The 21,758-nt window shown below is 34.8% G+C and overlaps 2 protein-coding genes across 2 annotated transcripts; both read left to right on the forward strand.

Moving 5' to 3' along the window:
* Positions 1 to 1,498: 1,498 nt before the first annotated feature.
* On the forward strand, positions 1,499 to 10,571 carry LOC108453481 (sucrose transport protein SUC4-like). The gene is made up of 5 exons (XM_017751605.2): positions 1,499 to 2,518; positions 8,104 to 8,852; positions 9,229 to 9,292; positions 9,388 to 9,431; positions 10,280 to 10,571. The coding sequence occupies exons 1-5, from the start codon at positions 2,014 to 2,016 to the stop codon at positions 10,436 to 10,438; spliced, it is 1,521 nt and encodes a 506-aa protein (XP_017607094.2). The 5' UTR covers positions 1,499 to 2,013; the 3' UTR covers positions 10,439 to 10,571.
* A 3,309-nt stretch (positions 10,572 to 13,880) lies between these two features.
* Positions 13,881 to 16,475, forward strand: LOC108452046 (protein DETOXIFICATION 48-like). Its single transcript, XM_017749777.2, has 2 exons — positions 13,881 to 14,490; positions 14,613 to 16,475. Exons 1-2 carry the CDS (start codon positions 14,356 to 14,358, stop codon positions 16,140 to 16,142), a joined length of 1,665 nt encoding a protein of 554 aa, XP_017605266.1. The 5' UTR covers positions 13,881 to 14,355; the 3' UTR covers positions 16,143 to 16,475.
* Positions 16,476 to 21,758: the final 5,283 nt, after the last annotated feature.

A 21,758-nucleotide genomic window follows, 5' to 3' on the forward strand; every position in this document is an offset into this window, starting at 1 on the left:
CATATTTCAACTTCCCACGTGGTTCTCTTTATATTTTACTTGGGAACCTATAATATGTTACAATAGAAAACCCTAATAGTTATCAGGCTCGGCTCTAATAATTATAGGGTGTAATATTTGATTATTTTAAAAATATGAATGATTCACTAAATTAATCTTATATTGCATAATGTTATTAATGTTATTTTTTAATTTTTATATCAAAACAACAATCTTAAAATATTACTAAATCATTACATATTGTTTTTTAATTTTTATATGAAAATAATAAATATGATTTTCTAAAATTATAATAATATTATATGCTAAATATTTTCGTATTATAATTAATTTAAAATTTAGATTATATGCATATGTATGAAAATACAAACTAGTTATATATAAATTGTGATTCCTTAATGAAAAAAATGGTTGTAACAAATAAAATTGTCATTCCTGTTTATAAACGTGCATCTAATTGTGTATATATATATTGTCATTCCTTAAAAAAGTTTAAACAAATAAAATTGTCGTATCTGTCATCTCAATTAGTTGTTATAATTAAACTAGACTATTCCTCTTTGGACTAACCACTATCTCTAATTATTGGTCTCCCGTCTCCTCTATATCTTTGATTTTCATGGCTCATCCTCTCTTACCCACCATAATATTTATAGTAAAATTGTTTAAAATTTACTTTTAAAAAAATAATATGCAATATTTAAAATTAAAGAAAAATGTAAAATGTAATTTATAATTTATGTTTATGAAATAATATAATTCTATTTAGATTTACATCAAGCAAATATTATAATTCAAATTCAACGTTTAAAATTTCAATTTATTAAATAAGATTTTAATGTACTATTAATTTGCAATAGGGTTATATGTTGAGATATTAGTCACTTGTCCTCAATTAAACATAAACATACCCTAACTTTCTAAAACATGTTCAATATGTATGCCATCTTATTTAATATTGAGTTGTACTGCAACGAGTTAAACAATTTAAAAAAAATATTTTATATATCAAAGAGTTTATAGTTTAAAAAATAAAAATAAAAGAAGTTAGGTTTGAAAGTTATAATATTGTTGAATGATTGAAATTAAAGTAAATTATTAGTAAGGTGAAAAGAAAGAAAGATGGTGACCAAAGTAGTGAGTCATGGACTAGAATTGTATGGAGAAGCAAAGATAAGAGCCAAAACTCAAAAAGTCAAGCAGGCTAGGCTGGCAAGCCTCTAAACAATGTTTGCCAACCCAATCGCCTAGATTAGCTAAGATTTTCTCCTGTTGACTATAATTAGCTAAGATCCAATCCCAATCCCAATTTCATTTGTTGATGTTAATCTTTTGGGTTCAAAATACTTAAATATTTACTTGTTATGGCGAAGACTGATAGGACACTCATAAGACGACAATTCAAATAGCACTAAGTGGAAGTAACCCTTTGGGTACCTGGCAATTAAGCATATGCTCTTTTTTAACAGCCTCAAAAGCTAGAAAGCTAAAAGCTAATGTTTAATTATTGGAATTTGTTTCCGTTTTCCCCAAAATAACCATTTTCTTTTGTTTTCTTCAAAGGCTAGTTTCGTCATTTGAGGATACGTCCTAAAATTTCGAAACGGGGAAAAAGAAATCTTAGCTGTTTGAGTGAGGTTACGATACTGTCCGAAAGAACGAAAAATATGTCTGATCCGAAATTTGCCCTTGTAATAGACTAGAAATTTCCAATTCAGTCAGTCCTCTCTCTCCCTAGTTTTTAGCTTTTATTTGTGTGAGGCTTTGTTTGTAATTTTGTTCAATTCCAAGGCCATTTCAAATTTCTGGCTGTTTCCCTCGTCACACTCAAACCCGCCAGTCTCACTGTGGACACTCTCTCAGCTGGAACCGCCACTTTCTCTGCAAGGGACGAACCTTTAGACCCTGAAAACCCGGTTTTAGCGAGAGAAACAGAAGGGGTTGTGGAGAGAGAGAGAGAGAGAAAGAAAGAAAGAAGGAAAGGAGAAATATCGTGAAATTCAAAGGGAAGGGATGGCGATCCCCGAAGTAAACCGCCAACAAGCTAGAGGGAGACCTCCGGCGTCTTCAACACGACCGCCGGTTCGAGCTAGAGTTCGGCTCCGGCAGCTGCTTCGAGTCACTTCCGTGGCATGCGGGATACAGTTCGGATGGGCTTTACAGCTCTCGCTCTTGACACCTTACGTTCAAGAGCTAGGTATACCTCACCAGTGGGCCAGCATCATATGGCTTTGCGGGCCGCTTTCGGGCCTTCTGGTACAACCTCTGGTGGGACACATGAGCGACCGATGCACCAGCCGCTTCGGTCGTCGCCGACCTTTTATCGTGGCTGGTGCAGTTTCGATTATCGTTGCCGTTTTGATCATCGGTCACTCCGCCGATATCGGATGGTTGTTCGGCGATACAGAGGCGTCCCGGCCGAGAGCTATCGTGGCGTTTGTTTTCGGGTTTTGGATTCTTGATGTTGCTAATAACGTGACTCAAGGTCCTTGTAGAGCTCTACTTGCTGATCTTACTGGTTAGTTTCTGTTCCTTCATTTATGTTTCTTTCTCTTTTTTTTTTTTTCATTTTTTTGGGGTTTAATTATTTAAATGGGAAAAAGTATATTTATATCGCTTTATATGGCATCTTTTTTAAAGATAAAGCAAATATGTCATCCTGGAATATAAATTATTTTACATTTGATAATTGGTATTTCCTTATCTATTTATAACCGTGCCTTTAGTGCTTGTCGAAACATCGTCTTTCAGAACAAAAACTCGGTGGACTGTTGTGTCCCTTCGCTTTCTGATACAATGTTGGTTGTTATAATAATTATATTACAATATTATTTTCTGTCTTATTTTTTCATTCAGACAGTTTTGTTGGACTATTCGATTGCTTCAATTGAGTTTGGTGGTTAATTTGCAAATGCAATGTGCTAGTCTTGGGTGTTGCCAATTTGGGTTTGTTTATTATGGAGTTTGATCGGATTAACTATTATATAATATGTTAGTTTTCCTTCAAGAATGAATAAACTTCTGAGATTGTTGGGCATTTATATGTTATAAGACCATATATGCTAATCAGATGGTTTCAACCCCCTCATATACATATATATGTATTTGAATAAGTAGTTGAATTTTATTATCCAAGAAAGCAGCATAGCTGCTGCAGAATTACAACTCATGTTCTTTGTTGTACAATTAATCAAACATCTCAAAGTTTAGCTTCCAGTGCGTATACTGTGTCAAATCAATAGTACCCAATCTAATATTTTTTTGGTTGTACAGTTGCATCGCTACCACTCCTCTAATTTGCTCTAGCAAGTTGTCTTCAGTCCTCTCATTATGTGTATGGATTCTACTATTCCTTCTTTGACAAAATAAATCATGGTAGTCCAAGCTACGCGTATGATGGTTTTTGCCAAGCTCTTGCTTTTGATTTTCATACTGATCCATCACAACTCTTCCTCCCAGCTTCTTGCTTGTTGTTGCCGTATCTTCTTTGTAAAGCTGCGTTTTGAAAACAAGTGTTCTCTAGTCTCTCTTTCACGCTTGCAGAGGGAGTAACCCTTGTCAAGTGTCATCTCCTAGTCAATGAGTAAGTCCGTGGTTGGAAGTCTGTTCAAAACTACCATCCAAGCAATCAGTGAGTGAGTGGTTGGAATGAAGAGCCTTGGACTGTAGTTCTTTGTGCCAAGTTACATTTCCCCTCAATGCCTTATTGCATTCCAAACACCTGGTACTTGAAATTTATTACCTTTAAAAGGCCAACTACATCTTCCAGCATCTCCTTTAGTTACCACTTGCATAGCAGTTTGCCTCATTTGTAAAAGTTCTCTCTAGTTCCAACTGCAACTTATTTGGGAGGAAAATTCATAGATTTTCTTCCCTTTAAGACTATATATATTTTTGCCCAAGCTATCCAAAGAGAACCCACTTTTGTCAATACAGTCCAGAAATTTCTGGGAAAGCATGTCTGGTTCCATGTTTTCTTTTATGCCTAGGGCTTCTAGTTTTGACAAAAAAATATGGCTCTAGTAGCAATCCCCTCCTTGTCCTTTCATAAGAAGCTTGAACATAGTAGTGAGAGTTTGTGAATGCATGCTTTGGGAGCATGAAATGTCTACACCATTAGTTCTGAATATGGAAGATTGATTGTATCAGTTTGACAAGTATATGATAAATGTTTTAAAGACCATCCTGCAATCTTGGCCCCTATTGTCTCAGTAAGTAGTTTACCGTCCCTCTTGGATAGCCTTCTAGTGACCAAAGGCATTCTAAGGTACCTAACTAGAAGTTTACCAAGCTTAAACCTTGATGCTTCATGGATAGCCATAAACTTTTCTTTACTCCAATGGGGTAAAGTTCATACTTTGCATTATTAATCTGATGCCCAGCGAATAGATAGAACTATTCCAATACCATCTTGATTCCTTGAACAAAGTCAAGATGAGCAAGTCATCCATGATGCTATGATGGGTTATGCGAAGCTTGTTGCCTTTTTTATGGTAAGCAAAAATTCCAACCTTTGCTGCACTGTCCAAAAGTCTTGATAAAATATAATTGTCAATATAGAGAGGTAGAGGAAAGGGGGTCACCCTCACCCCTTTTGCTCCCTTAAAAAAAACCTTAAAGCCCCCCATTAATAGAGATTGTAAATCTTAATGCTGTTCTTTTGTTGTTATTATTGTTTGCCAAAGCTTAATAGTTAGGCAACAAGGTTAGGATCATTGGTGCCAAGTTGACTTTGAAATGAAGGTGTAACTTCTGTTGAAATTTGGGGGAACAAATCCAACCTGTTCCTGTTTTCTTCAAGCAATATCTTTATTGAATTCTTGCATTGATGACTCTTCACTATCATATAAAAGTAAGCTATATGGAGATCTTGTTCCCATAACCATTGTACTCGTGACTGTTGTCTATACAACACTCACTTTATTGTTCTCGTAGCTCTAAGTTTAAGGAAGCTTGTTTTGGAACCATTCCTCAAAACTAAGATCTGAATAGCTTTTAACTCCCTCTTTAAGTTCTGAATAGCTTTTAACTCCCTCTTTGTGGCTTTTTACCTTGTTAGATATGCTCCTATAGTTACTTCTGTTGAACTGCCTCAAAATGGACTTTGTAATGGAAGTAGAAATCGAGAAAAAGTAAACAAAAATTTATGAGAAGAGAAAACTTGTGTTTATTCACATCATATAGTATCCTATTTATATTAGTTATAAGAGTAAAGGAAAGAAATTAAAGTAAATAAAATTCCTTACTTTTTCAATATTCTGCTTTTGTGCTCGATCTTGCTACAATATCTTTTTTTTCTCCTTCATGATATTAGATTCCTTCAAATAAAGACACAATATCTTGAAGTGAACTACCTATTTGAGGGAGATCTTACCCAACTGGCCTATGAGTATCCACCAACTTGTGTATTACTTTTTATTAATATAATAAACCCTGCCCAGGGGCACCTTTCGCATATCTAAGGATGCGTATTATTGCATTTCAATTGGAGGAATTGACTAACCACACTTATTGTAAAGGAAGTATATGAAAATGTGATAATGAGATAATTAAGTTTCCCAACTTATCTTTGATATTGACTAGGATCCTTTAGCGGCTCGCCTGTCGTGAAACACGCTTAGCATCAGGATCCATAGGTTTACAATCCAACATTCTTGTTTCTTTCAGAATATCCAATGCATACTTCCTCTAAGATGTAACAATGCTTTTGTTTGATTGCGCTACTTGAATGCCCATAATATATTTAAACTTCCCCGAGTCTTTAGTTTGAAAATTGTTGAAGAGATGTTGCTTGAGTTGAATAATTCTTTAATGATCATCATCTATAATAACAATGTCATCCACATATACCACTAGATAGATGCACTTTCCATGATTGGTATGATGGTAAAAGACCGAGTTATCTGCTTCACTCATTCTCACCCCAAATTATTGGATAACATGCTAAATGGACTAAGGATTATGAGAAGAATGAATACCTTGCTATGGGTTGAATAGGTTCTTCTGCTTGAGGTAAGATTGATGGCGTAGGAGATTAGCCACTTGGAACACACATCCGTTTTGTATATGTACAAGGATAATTAGGAGCAAGTGTAGATGGTCGTCGGGAGTATACTTGAGGAAATCTAGTTGATGGTGTAACATTAGGAATAGGAAAGATAGGAGTTGGGAGAGCTTCTCCAACATCTTTTTGGTCAAGTGGTTGAGAGTGGAAATAGGGAGATGCCTCAAAGAAGGTTACATCTGCTTACACAAAACATTTTTTAGTGGTTGGATCATAGCATTTGTACCCTTTTTGATGGTGAGAGTCCCCCATGAATATGTAGTTAATGAATTTGGAGGAAGTTTATCTTTTTCTGGTGTATGAATGTGTACAAAGAAAGTATAAACACGAGTAGAGAAAGGGTAAGATGGCTAACTTGGGAAGACAATAGAATAAGGAATTTGATTTTGCAATACCAAAAAGAGCATACAATTGATTGAATAGTATTCAGTTAGAACAACATCCCCTAAAAAATGAAGTGGTACTTTATAATAAATGAGCATGATACAAATTGTCTAAATGAGATGGCGGTCCTTATGTTCAACCTTTCTGTTTTATTGTGGGGGTATTTAAACAAGAAGTTTGATGTATGATTTCTTGAGAAGTCATGAATTGTTGAAAAGGAATGGAGAGTTTATATTCTAGAGCATTGTCACTGTGTAGAACACTAATGGAAACACTAAAGTGATCATGAATCTCAGAACAAAAAATTTGAAAATATTAAACAACTCAATTCTATTTTTCATGAGAAACAACCAAGTGCAACGGGAAGATAAACTAAAACGGTAGAAGAAGAATGGTTGATGTAGCTAGGTAAGAAAGATATTATAATCTGTGTTTGATGTCCTTCGCTGATCATTTTCTTGTACTTTGATCCTACACAAAAACGAAATGAGAATCAAAGATGACTCTTCAATCAAGGTTTTTTACGAAGTTTACTATTGGAAATCAAGCTGTACGACATTGTGGGGCATATAAAACTGACTCTTAATGAAATGGAAGAAAGAGGATGAATTTCTCCTACCCCTTCAATGACAGTTCGAGATCTATTAGCTAGGTGAGGAGGTAAGGGAGAAGCAAGAGTAGAGAAAATGATTTTATTGGTCATGTATCCAAGCGTCATTGGAGGGAGATTGTGTTAGGCAATCAAAGGAATTACCTGATTGAGCAACAGAAACCATGGGAGAAGACTATTGTTTTGATGTTTGATACTATAAGTATTCATCATAATCTGCACTAGTTAATGTGACTAAAGTTCCTTAATCTTGGGTATTTGGTAGCGGAAGAAGTCCATCTCTTTGAGACTGAGCTATGTGAGCAGTGGGCTGATTATACCGCGTCACCTTCTGACTGCACATCGACTGTTTGTGGTATCTCCATCAGAGCATCCATCTCAAAATATATATTGGCATAAGCAAGTCTTTGTTTAGTTGCTATGACCCTGTCTTATTAGGCAATCATTGGTGGTGGATTTTTCAAACTAGTCAATATTTTTCCCATAGGTCTTGTTTATTCAATATTTAATACCAACTATGTATGTACCAGTCATGCAATTTCATGAAGTATTTGACAAAGAATTTTTCAAACTAGTCAATATTTTTCTTATAGTTCTTGTTTATTCAATTATCACATAGTAATCATGACAAAATTGCCATTTTAGAGGATAAATCTTCGTGCTTATAATTTCTTTTGTGACACCTTTGAATGTATTTTCTAAGCGTGGGGCCAAACTTTTCTGTCCCAAAATTTCCAATAGGTTGTCCCCATCTTAAAACATTTCATGACAATAATACCTAAAGTGCCTTCACATAGAATAAATAGAACAAATTTGATAGTTGTTGTTGCCAATTTGCAATTCTAACCACAAGGCAGCGAAGATACTTTTATGTTTACATTTTTGCTACTCAAATGTACACGCAAACAAATTAAAATTACAATGGTGGAGTTATTTGTATTGTCAAGTACCATAAAAATTCGTTTTTGTAACTGTTTAATGCACAAACATAGAAACCATGAAACCAACCACAAATTGACATTATCTTCTGTCTTTCTTATGTTAGGAAAGGATCATCGAAGAACTCGAGTGGCAAATGCTTACTTCTCGCTATTTATGGCTGTTGGTAATGTTCTTGGCTATGCAACAGGATCTTATAGTGGGTGGTTTAAGGTTCTTCCATTTACCATGACAGCTGCCTGTGGCGTTGACTGTGCAAATCTCAAATCTGCTTTCTTTCTAGACGTTATTTTTATTGCAGTTACAACATATGTAAGTGTTTTAGCTGCTAAGGAAGTGCCTCTAGGTTCGGTTGAGATTTCTTCAGCCTCTCATGAAGAGAGACCTGAACACTCAGGTGACAATGCTGAAGAAGCTTTTCTATGGGAATTATTTGGAACATTTAGATATTTCTCAGGGACTATATGGATAATCTTGTTTGTTACTGCACTGAATTGGATTGGATGGTTCCCTTTTCTACTCTTTGACACTGACTGGATGGGTCGAGAGATCTATGGTGGTCAGCCAAATGAAGGGGTGAACTATAATTCTGGGGTCAGAATGGGGGCACTTGGATTGATGTTGAATTCCGTTGTTCTGGGAATTACTTCAGTTCTTATGGAGAAGCTTTGTAGCAAATGGGGAGCTGGTTTTATCTGGGGAGTTTCAAACATTGTCATGGCCTTGTGCTTTCTCTCAATGCTCCTTCTATCATATGTAACAGACCATATGGGTTATATTGGCCATGATCTACCCCCAGCTGGCATTGTGATTGCTGCACTACTGATTTTTTCCATCCTTGGCTTTCCATTGGCGGTAAGCTGCTTTCTCTTTCCTACAGAAAATATTTTGAAGTTTTGATTGAATTTGTAAAGAACATAGGTATCTTGATTTTAGTTGTTTTCTCAACATGGACTATGTAGCCATTGAGAAAATTGCAGTCTAATCAATCTCAACTTGGTGATCTTGGTTCAAAGCCTAAAACATCATTTTTTGGCTGTCTATGTACTGTAATTTAATGGTCAGTACAATTACCATGACAGCTGGATCTTAAAACAGGTCCAATAATGACTAGGCCTGAGGTTAACCTTGTTCTGTTGAAGTCTCAATTGATCTTCTTTACAAAAAGAAAGAAAAAGTCGGGAGCTTTTAGTTTGTCTGTTTAACTGATGCTATTAGTATTTTATTGCAGGTTACTTACAGTGTTCCATATGCCTTGATATCCACGCGTATTGAGTCTTTGGGACTTGGTCAAGGTAGGCAATATTTTTACTTTTGTATCTAGAATGTTGCTATTTTTTACCTTCTGGATAAGTTGTGAAGGCGCTATTCTCTTTGTTGTGTCCTACAGGATTGTCGATGGGAGTCTTAAATCTAGCTATTGTTATTCCACAGGTATTGCTTAGCTCCTGAACTCATTTTATCACGATTTACTTTCTTGTCCTTTTTTGGGTACACTGTTTGACATGGTCATTTTCATACATGATGTACATTTGAAAAATTGAAGTGGATTGCATCTTCAGCTTCTCTTATAAACATCTATAAGTTTCTTATATGGGGTTTAAACAATTCATTGTTCTTGATGTCATTCAATATCAGGCTGTCTCACGTATTTTGAAATGATCATCTCATTGATTGATGCACCCCTTTAAAATTTGAAGTGGACTGGATTTGAGCCTTTATTGTAGCATTCTTATATGAGGTTTAAACAATATTCAAGGAACTTCATAAGTTGGAACCATGTAAACTTGACTTAGTAGTCAATATTATTTAGGTTTGGGAGGAATAAGACCTCTCTTTTATATGTGGTTTAAACAATTCATTGTTATTCCAAGGATTTTAATTGGTAGGAACTCTCTCATGGACTCACACATGCACACGGATAATGCATGCATGGTAGCATCAATATTTTAGATACTACCAAGCATCCCGCTCCAACAATTTAATGGAAGATGGTTCGTTAATTTTTCACTTCTTTTTGTTTAGTTTTATTAACCATCCAACCTAAAACCAATTGTTAAAAAATGGAGGGGCCCAACTTGAAATCAAGAGCATTGGAAATTCAGTATTTAATAGATATGGAATAAAAACACTTAACACTCCCCTCTCCTGTAGTGCAACAAGAGCATACTTAGATCTATTAATCCAACTTAACGCAATATATATTATATAATGTTTCATTGACAGAAATTCTTGTGTTAATCTTTCAATTTAAACTGTGAAACTTTGGTTGTTAACAATAGGTTGTGGTGTCCATGGGAAGTGGACCATGGGATGAACTATTTGGTGGTGGAAACTCACCAGCTTTTGCTGTAGCTGGAGTCGCATCCCTCACCAGTGGACTGATAGCAATCTTGGCTATCCCTCGAAGTAGTCCACAGAAGATCAGAGCACTCCCATGAGGTATTGTTGTACCTTATTTTTTGTATGCCATCAACATGAATATTAAATGTTAAGATAGAAAGAATTTGTATATAGGATATTGTTACTTTATTGATCAATAAAATTATTACAATCTGAGGTTTTGTTTGGCAATACTTTATATTTCTTTTTTGACATTTGAAACACTGAAATACTATCAGTGTATTATGCTGCAATTAGTGAGTTTGAAGCTTTTACATCTTTGAGCTTAGAAGCCAGAGATTTAGAACAAAGTTGTTTCTAGAACGGTAAGTTTCCTGAATGATTGATTGACACTGCCCTTCAAAATAGAAATGATGGAAAATAAAATACCGAGGGGGCATCACTTTGCATTCTGATCATGATGGCAACTTAAATGTAATGCTAACAAATATTTGTAGTTTCAATGAGGTTTGTCTTAAAAAGAAGAAAGAAAAAAAAGAGAGATATACTTCAGCTTTCATTGAATTCTGGATGAGACAAATTATCTAAAATCAGTGGAGAATTTTTTGGCACGAAAAATCTGCCCACCTGCTGGTAATGCTAGTGAAAAAGCCTGGAGTGTTTGATTCGAGAATTAGTCCTGGGACTATTACTTCCTTTAGCACCAAGATAAGTTGCTGCTGATTGGGATCTATTCCTTAGAAAACATCAACTTTTTAATTTTGTACAACGAATTTTATTGGTTGAAAGGAAACATTGCAATTGCCCATTTGTGGTTCAATCATGATGTATTGGAATCTCGTGCATTGTTGTGTGCCAGAATTTGCTGTATGAAGGTGGTGAATTGTGCTTTGTGGCCAAAAGTATGAGTTGTGCTGATTTAATACTTTTGATAGAGACATGTCTTTTATGCTCTGATTTTTCTGGTTCTTTTAATTTTTCCCTGAAAAAAAAAAGGCTTGATTGATTTTATGGAACGGGTGTTTCTCTTTATGATTATTCTGTTCTTTTTATTAAATTTTAACATATATCTTCCTCTCTTCTTGTTGCTTGCTTGCCATCTGAATATTGGAATAAGTTCTTTGTGTTTTATTGCACTTTTATGAAAGGCTGTTTTGCCTTGAATGCTCCCCCATAACCTGAGAACACAGCATTTAAAAGACCCCGAGTAACAATCATAACATGGCTGATTAACAGTACTGTAACCTTATTTATTAGCCTTTATGGTGCCTCCTAGATTCGTTGAAGAACTTTCTACCCTTAGTAAGGTTAAAAATTGTACAATCTCAATGTGCTGAAATGCATTGGTTTTGGTGCCATTTTTCAAATTATATCACTGACACAGCTGAGGCATTTGGATGGAACATTGGAAACAGGAAAACAGCAGTAATAATATTGGAATACTTATGACTTTTCTCCGTACAAAACAAAACGAAAAAATATCAAACGCCATTCGTTTTTTTCTTTTCTGCTTTTTTATTTTTTGGTTGGTACATTCAAGCTGAATTTAATTGGCATATGAAGTTGTAGTAAGTGATACTTATTTAAGGCATCAATACCATCTGTTTCTTTATTTTGCTTATTAAGACTAAGCAGGCAAGCATCAAGTCCTTTTTTCTAATGGGGGTATCTATGAATTTGTTCGAGTTTCTAGACAATAAGTATATAGAAATCTTTATTAAATGTCAAAAATACTGAAATGTCTTGTCACTGTTGCATATCCTTTTCCTTCATTGAAACTTGTATATATTTGGGGTATTGTCACTGAAAGCTCTTTCTTGACATGCCAATAAAAATTCTGCCTCGACTCCACCTCAACAACAACTTGGTATAAAAAGTGAAATGTTTCTTTTTTCTGGTTAAATGCTAGAAAACGAATATAATCGTTTTCATTCTAGAACATCTTGTCAATTCCTATTTCTACAACTCCCCCACTTCCCATTCCACAAGTGCTAAATTCGAACAAAAAGGAAATTGCGTTCACATTTTTTTTCTTCTAAGTTTATAATTTGAGGCGAACATTTGTCCGATTGGGTTTTTTTTGAGTTGCTTGACGTATGGAATCTGATAATAAGTAAAATAACCTATTGTAATAAACAGCAAAAGTAAAAACTGATTCTTGAAGCTGCTTGTCGTCTACAAAATGAGCCAAAAAGAGCAAAAAAAGGGGAGGGTAGCTGGTTCGGATGAATAGGAAGGATCAAGTGTTTCTCACCCATAGAGCCACTATACCGTCTGGTGTTACGAGTATAGATTATAAATGGTTGCAGTTGAAGCACGTAATTGTCTATCAGTGTTCCCTCTCTACCATCTGCTGGTTTTCCATACAGCCATATCTACTGTCATATCTCCATTAACACACTTGGTGGTCCCATTCATGAAACAATACCTACCTCCACATCCCATGGTGATAACCTTTTTTAAACAAAGGCCCCTCTCCCCCTTTTTTTTCAGAAAAAAAAAAAAAACACTGGATATGACACATTGGTCACTTGAAAGTTAAAACCCCACGTGTTGTTTAGCATTTCCTTGAGCTCTCAATTAGTTTCCCGCAAACAAAGCATGATTTTGTTCCCCTATTTGGAAAAAAAACGGACTATTTCTTAAGCCCATCTCTTTGCAAATCCCGACGACACCTGAAGACCTTGCAACTTGGTGTTGCATGATAAAAGCCTTTCATCCTACTCCAATACTCGATAGTTGTATTATTTTAATTGCTTAAGACGATATTTATTAAGTAGGCTCTTAATGGAGCAACTACAAACAATTTTCTTTTTATACTTTGTTTTCACCTATGGAGTGTTAGCCAGTTATGTTAGAGAAAGAAACTCCACCACAAGTTCTCTTTTTGTAATGTTAAAGTTTTATTTTATTTGCTTTCAATGAATGCCAAGCCGGTTTATCTCTACATCACTTACCCTCGAAAACGGATGAAGTAAAAAGAAAAAGCCAGAACAGATGGGACCATATATGCAAAACACAGATGTCAGCCAAAGCTTTGTCACCTTACATCTTGAACAACTAGTCTCAAAGAGATCGATGTTCGGTTTTTCCCACTGGTGCTTGGTATGGGTTTCATCACATGGGTTGTGTGAAAAAGGGACATATGCATGGCTGCCGTAGAACATGCAATAAAACAATTTACCTGCCTACAAAAGTTACACACACACACATATATAATAGCACAAACATAGCAGCCATTGCCAATATAAATAAAATATATGTCTTTATGCCGATATATATGCCACTGTCATTTCTCCAACTAGAGGCTGAAGTTAATTTGCCTGTCAATCCATCCCACTTGACAAACTCAAGATAAACTAAAGTAATACAGAAATACACACAAATGGTCTAAAGAATAACCAAAAAAAAAATTGTCCATTATCATTATACCAAACAAAATTTCATTGACACCAAAAACAAAATGTTATGCGAAATCATCATGGGGGTTTTCACCACATCTTCTTAATGATATAATATTATATCATACAAATAAAAAGATGAGTAACAAGGCTTTATTAACTTGAACCTATTTTTCTCTCTAAGTATAGACTGTTGACCTCTGAACAAAAGGAACTCAAATTCGAAGTGACTAACCTTCACATTCAAGACATAGAGAGAGAAAAAAGAACAAAAAAGCTAAAGAAAGGATAGGATGGGCGGCCCCCCCTCTTCCCCCTTCCAACTTCCAAAGCATTTTTGAGTATACGTATTTCTGGCATTTGCTTCGATCTGTTGTAACATCGACACGTTCTGAGAACCCCAGAGAGTAGGCCCCAATGGCCTGTGTATAAATATCGACATTCATTCCATCATCTCCAACCCCCATAATAAGCACAAGCAACATAATAAGCACAAATAGGGTCGACGTTCTTTACCATTGCAATCAATCTCATTTAACTTATCCATTCCTTTCCCTTTTTTCCCCGTAACTTCTTTTATCCATAAAATCTTAAGATAGCCAACCTCTATAGCCATGTATAACCAAAAACCATCTTCTCCAACATCTTCATTTCTCCCTTGTACAAAAACCGTTTTGAACAAAACTGCGGATCTTCCTATTCCCAATGATGATGATGTTGAACTACATAGATTCCCTACTCTCTCTGAGGTATAAAAACAGCTTAAAATTTATATATCATCATGTTTCTGTAGCTGTTTAGAAAAGGATGCTTTTTTTTTTATCAATATATCACCCAATGGCTTATTTATCTTGCTTTTGTTTGTTTTCAGGCCCTGGAAGAGACCAAAGCCATTGGGAAGATCTCAGGCCCGACAGCGATCAGTAGTTTACTGCTATATTCAAGAGCTATGATCTCCATGCTCTTTCTTGGATACCTTGGTGAACTTGAGCTCGCTGGTGGTTCTCTTGCCATTGGTGTTGCCAACATTACTGGTTACTCTGTAATCTCTGGTTTAGCCATGGGAATGGAACCCATTTGCGGACAAGCTTATGGGGCCAAACAATGGAAACTCCTTGGGTTAACACTGCAAAGAACGGTGCTTCTCCTCCTCTCGGCTTCTATCCCTATCTCTTTCATGTGGGTCAACATGAAAGCTATCCTTCTTTGGTGTGGTCAAAACCAGGAAATATCATCCGTGGCTCATACATTTATCCTTTTCGCCATTCCCGACCTCTTTTTCCTCTCACTTCTTCACCCGCTTCGAATCTACCTCAGGACTCAAAGCATTACATTGCCCGTAACTTACTGTTCAGCCATCTCTGTTGTTCTCCACGTCCCCTTGAATTACCTCCTTGTTTTCCATTTCAAGCTTGGTGTTGCAGGGGTGGCTATATCCATGGTTTGGACCAACCTCAACGTCTTCCTCTTCCTCTCTTCGTTCGTCTACTTCTCAGGGGTATATAAAGATTCTTGGGTAACTCCAAGCACCGATTGTCTCAGGGGATGGTCCTCTCTGCTTGCTCTTGCTGTACCAACTTGTGCCTCGGTTTGCCTTGAATGGTGGTGGTACGAGTTCATGATATTGATGTGTGGTTTGCTTGTTAACCCCAAGGCTACCATTGCTTCCATGGGGATCCTTATTCAAACAACTTCTCTAGTCTATTGTTTCCCTTCAGCTTTAAGCGTTGGAGTATCCACAAGAGTTGGGAATGAACTCGGCGCGAACCGGCCCGGGAAAGCTCGGATTTCCATGATCGTCTCCCTCGTTTGCGCAGTATCGATCGGCCTCTCGGCCATGTTGTTTACAACCTTGATGAGACACCAATGGGGCAAGTTTTTCACCAACGATACCGAAATCCTCGAGCTTACAGCCGTTGCATTGCCTATTGCCGGGCTTTGCGAGCTCGGCAATTGCCCACAAACAACCGGTTGCGGTGTGCTGAGAGGTAGCGCCAGGCCGACCATTGGAGCCAACATAAACTTGGGTTCATTCTACTTCGTGGGGATGCCAGTAGCTATCCTAATGGGGTTCATAATAAAAATGGGGTTCGCCGGACTCTGGCTCGGTTTGCTTGCGGCTCAAGCATCATGCGCTTCCCTCATGCTAGTAGTTCTTTGGAGAACAGATTGGATGGTCCAAGTGGAGAGAGCAAGAGTGCTCACACAAACAACAAATACATGCAACAATAAACCAGTCCCTCCATTGCTGATTTCACCTAAACCTAAAGAAACTAACAACAAGAAAATGGGTGATGATGTTGTTGAAGAGATCATAGTGTGCATCAATGATGAGCTTGTGAAGCCTACTTCACTTGAAACACACCCTCTCCTATCTAACTCACACATTGATGAGCATTAACCAGAGTTTCAATTACCCTTTTGCCTCATTTTTGCCACCACCCCATCACATAAATTGAGTTTGATCTGAACATTTACTGTTCCTACTCTTAATTTCTACTGTACAAGAGAGCCCTTTTACTTATATTTTCTTGTTTTAACTTGATTTTTTTTCCCTTCCATTTTTCCCTTTTTCTATTTAAGTCCCCATTATGTATTTAATAATGAATGTAGAATGAGATAGATATATTTAAATTACTTCTCCTTGGTATATATGTTTTGGACCGACCGATTGAGAAAAGTAAAATTAAATAAAATAATAAATAAAGGGTTAAGCTGTCGGTTGTTTTAAAGATGTGTGGAAAGTGATTCTGCCTGCCTTTCTTCTTGTTCCCTTCCTTTTTAAGGCTGGAAACCCATTTTTCTTGAGTAGTTCCTAAAAGGGAAATTTAGCATAATAACATATATGCAAAAAGTCTTAAATAATAATACAAATGATTCCACCAAATCAAAAATAATAATACAAATGTTACAGATGCTAATATCTCCGCTTCCATTTTATAACTTGTTATTTACACACTCGTGAAAATATAAATATATTAATATAAAAATAAATTAAGTTTTTGATTAAAATGATAAAGTAAAGATACTTATATTCAACTCATTCATAATTAATTAAAGTTCCGCATCAAGAGCTGAGTACACACTTATATTCTGACTATAATTTGTAATCCACTTTCCTTGTTGGTTTTGAAACAAACCTCCTATTGTTAGTGGAAAGTGATTGCTTGCTTGTTGTCAATATGTTTAATGGCTAAACATTGAAGACCGATGCAAGTTTAGGTGAATTATTAAAACACTGTTAGCTAGGGAATGGACTATTAAGGTGATGTATATTCCACACACAGTAAATATGGTTGTTGATTTTATGATAGCTTTATGCAAGAACGATTCTATTGGCTTGAAATTCCATGAGTTTTCTCCCGAAGTCTATTGTTCTGGAAGTCTTATAAGAGAGTGTTGGTATTCAAGAGAAGAGTTTTCATGACTAATTGTATTTAGCTTTTTGTTCACTAAAAAGGAAAAAATAAAGGTGTTTAAAATTACAAATTGCATTATGTGTATATTTTCTATTTTTTATATAAAAAGTAGAAAAAAAACTTCCAAAATAATATAATTTATTTTCTGTAAATAATAATATTTTAATTAAATTAATGCTCCGTTGAGTATAGATTTATTATCTGTTATATTCTAGTTGTTTATTTCCTTATTCCCTTAAAGCTTTGATTTGCTTTAAAATTAACAACAAATTTTGAAGAAAATTTCTTTTTCCTTCCACTGAAATTTTGTAAAAGCAGACATAAGATTTTAATATATAGTTGTGTTTATTATATATACATGTTGTGTTTTAATATGAAAAAGGCCAAGTCTAAGCTGATGCTAGAATCTCTCATTGTAAGGCCATCCATTTACTACTCAATGGAGATGTGTATATGTATTTATTGTAAAGTGGAATAATTGGGTGTATTAAGTGCCATCACCACATTAAATTAAAGTTCATACTCACTTTGGAAATTAAATATAAACAGGTGGATATCTTTCTTTTCTATTGCTAACTTAGTATAATATTATTTTTCAATTAATTTCACACTAATATTTCATCATAAAAAATTTCTACTAAATAATTTACAATTTTTCACTCATTTTATGATGGATTTATATGTCATGGAAAACATGAAATAGAATGAGTTTAATTATGCTTTGAATCCATGTATTCTTTAGACATTTTGAAAATCAACTCTCTACTTTTAATTCAAGAATTTAATCTCTTTATTTGTTTGATTTAAAATAAAAATTCAATTGATAACATCAATAAATTTGAATAAGTGATATCAATTGAACTTTAATTTTAAATTAAACCATTAAATATAACAACTTTAATTTGAGTCGACAACGACCTCGATATGTTACATTCAATGTCTGAGGGCATCACAATTGATATAGTCAATGAACAATGATTTTCTAACAATTTGGTGACTTGAATATAAGAATGTCACACAATTCAAACTTGAGGAATTTTAGGCTTTAATTTTCATGTGATTAAATTCTTAAAAAAAAAAGAAAAATTAAATTTCAAAAAACCCAAAGAGTACAAGGACCAAGGTCATAATTAAACCAATAAAAAAACCTTGGGAAGAGAATATTTATGGAATACAAGAAAGAGGAAAAGAAAAGAGTAATAATTGGGAGTGGTGTGAAGTAAGAGAAGGGGTTTTGGTTAAGGGGGGTCCCCTGCTTCTTCTGCTTCAACTCAAGAAACAAAATCTACCTATTATTACCTGTCTACTTCTCACATGACACACTGCTGCCTCTGCTTTTGGCAGTTTCTCACCACCACCACCTCCACCTCCACCACCTTCCTCCACCACCACCACCTCCTAATCATTCTTATTTTTTGTCCATATAACATGTGCATGCAACACTAGAGTATGAGTAAAATAAAAGAAAAGAGGAAAAATATAACATGCAAAGTGCTCCATTGTGAGTGGTACCTTCAACCTCTTCTTTTTATATATATATATATATATATATATAGCTCTTCCTGTACAGTATACACCACCTTTCTTTTGGTTTTCCTTATCTTCTTATCTACTACGTATCTCCCATATATCAGATATAGCATGCAACTGTGGTAAGGAATTTCCTTTAAAACGTGTGGCACACCATTTTTTTTCTTCTAAATATTTCAACTCCATGAACTTGGTTATGCTTGTATATATGCTCTACTGTTTTTCTTTTTTTCTTTTTTTCTTTTTTATTTATTCATATATATATTGTATATATATTCCAAAAAGTTGTAGCTTTTGGACTTTTTGGTCGTATAAAGTTGTAAAGTACTACATAGAAAGTTACAATGTCATATCCTCATCATCTTGATAATTTAATTTATATGTTAATATTTTAATTAAACAACTTGTCAAATTAATTAATACAGAATTGCTTTAACATCGGGATTGAAATGGGTCGGTGTTCAAAGCCAAGTCTAAAGAGGGGCAAGCAGGGGGTTTCATCTCCTAAAATAAAAAAAAAAATTTGTTTAATTTCTTAAAAAATATGAAATTATAAATTAATAAAAATTTCAAAAATATAAAATGCACCCCCAACTAAAAATTTATAAATTCACCATTGTCATGATGACAATGCAGGATTCCCATCAGAGTCCCACTCCAATGTGACAATGAAAGTAAAATCCATGCAAGGCCACCATCTCCTTCCAAAGGTTTTCTTGTCCCATATATAGTAGCCAACTTAGGTTACCCTTTAGCCTTAGATGGATTTGGAACCCTTCAAAATTACATCAGTACACTAGATATTTTTGTGTATATATATAATATCACACATTTAATTTCTGATTTTTTTCCATTATGGTCTCAAACTTATGTTAAAATTTCGTAATGAAATTACAAAATGTGACAATCATCATAGCATTCTTCACTCAATAATTCTTTTGTGAGTGGGTTTGTTTTATATATAAGTACGAATTTCAGCAAAAAAAAATAAAGGATTAATTTAATTTTTGTGTGTTTGAATGTTATCTCAACTAATGCGCTAAGTAATGGTTAAAAAGTTAGTTATTTTAATTGATGTATGTACTATGAAATTAGGTTTGATGAATAACAAAATGTACTAAATAGTGACTCTATTTAAATATTGATTTTAATTCTAAAGATAATATATTATACCAAATCCATTGAGGAAAACAATATTAACCACTTGAATAAAATAAGATTTATCCCCAAACAAATTGATTAGGTTTCACCTAAAAACTTAGGTAAATTTTGTTTCAAACCAAGTTATAAAAATTGGTTTTCTATTTTATCAAAAGAAAAAAAAAAAAACAAAGTCAAAAGCTGAAAAAGAGAAGCCATCCTTTGGAGCAAATTAAATTATTTAAGTATATAGCTTTCCTTTATGCACAATAAAGCTGCTAAAATTAAGATTTCTATTCTTTGATTATATTTAAAAGTAGGGATTTTTAAGAATTAAACTCGAAATTGATTATAATTATATGTATTTGCATTAGAATTTGTTTCTCAATAAACTATCACTTAATTATCTTATGAACATTTGAAGTAAAGAACATGTTGTGGAGAATCTGCACACAATGCCACCCATTATGGGGTATATCTATCAAGTCATCATTTGAATTCCAGCAAATCAATGTGAACTTTTAAATCGAATAAATTTATGCCATGTGTCATTGGTAGCCATTTCCAATTCTTTATAGGACAAGTGGCTCCTTGAAAACGTGACACGAGTCTCTAACGTCGACCCACTTTGTTTGAACTTAGTAGTCCACCAATGGCATCATTTGGAGTGCCACAAGAATCCCATTTTCACCTATTAAAAAAATCCCCCAAGAAAACAACATTTCTAAACAAAACAAAGAAAAGAAACCTAAAAATTAATCAAACCGCCCCAATTGCTTGAAAATAGTGGAGAAGAGTGTTAATGCACTAAAGAAAGTGACCAAAAAAGAAAAGCTAAAAGAACTAAGAAGGGTTACTAAAGAAAGGGTTTTTCAAGTCCTAATCAGTATATAAACAGATTGATTAAGCCACCACAACAAACAATTAGTACCTAAAACTGGTAAAGGTATATGTGCCATTTAGCTTATATTTTTGCCTTGTAACAACGTCTTTTCAAAGAAACCAACTCACCATCCTTTATGGGCGGAAGCTGTGGTGGGTGGTCGGCCCTTTATCTTTCTTGGTTTCTTTTTCATTTCAGTGAAATGAAACTAAGCTATGCCGCGGTGGCCAGTGGCCATCATCTTTTAAAACCATAACAAGTGTTTATAGGGCCTTGAATTTGTGTAAAAAAAAGCTTGGAAACCCCTACTAGTATGAGTATTATTATTTTTTCAATGACCCTTGGCCGAAAGGCACCCCTTTTTTGCGGTTATAAAAAAGCCTTCAAAAAAGGTCTTCTCCTCAATGATCCATATTATTGATACGTGCTTTTCGTTTGCCAGTTATTGCCTATATTGTCAAAGCTACGCTTGTGAAATTTCGTAAAGTAATAATAAATTTGCATTGTCTTGTCCTGGTTCATGCCCCCTCCCTCCATGCAGCCATTGGCATCACCTTTGGGATTGCATGCAACCCTATATATCTAAGTGTACCCTTTTGGCCTATGCAGTGCATTTCCATGCCATGATATTCCTTCTTTGATCGATATTGACAGATGCCAAACCAGTACATAAAAAGTCAATCAAGTTGATAAAGTGAACATAAGTTTTTCGTGTGGATGTGAGATATCATGGCTTATTATTTGGAAGATGGATTTCCAACTTTAGCTACGTAACATATATAGTTTATACATACAGCATTTGCATCAAAATTAAGATAAAAATTAGGCGTTTAATGAGGAATATTCAGATAAATGAGTTCCTGAATTATTGTATGGGAAAAAAAATCAACAACTCTTACATATCTTACAGAATCTATGTACATGATTTTGAATAATGGATGTAATTAATGCTTTGGAGCATTTTTTAGAACTAGGGAAAAAGAAAGTGCAAAAAAGCTAAAAGGTTAACCTATAGGGGGGGGGGGGTGATTCTATTATATATATT

The sequence above is a fragment of the Gossypium arboreum genome, chromosome 5 (genome assembly GCF_025698485.1).
Source record: "Gossypium arboreum isolate Shixiya-1 chromosome 5, ASM2569848v2, whole genome shotgun sequence".
NCBI lineage: Eukaryota > Viridiplantae > Streptophyta > Magnoliopsida > Malvales > Malvaceae > Gossypium > Gossypium arboreum.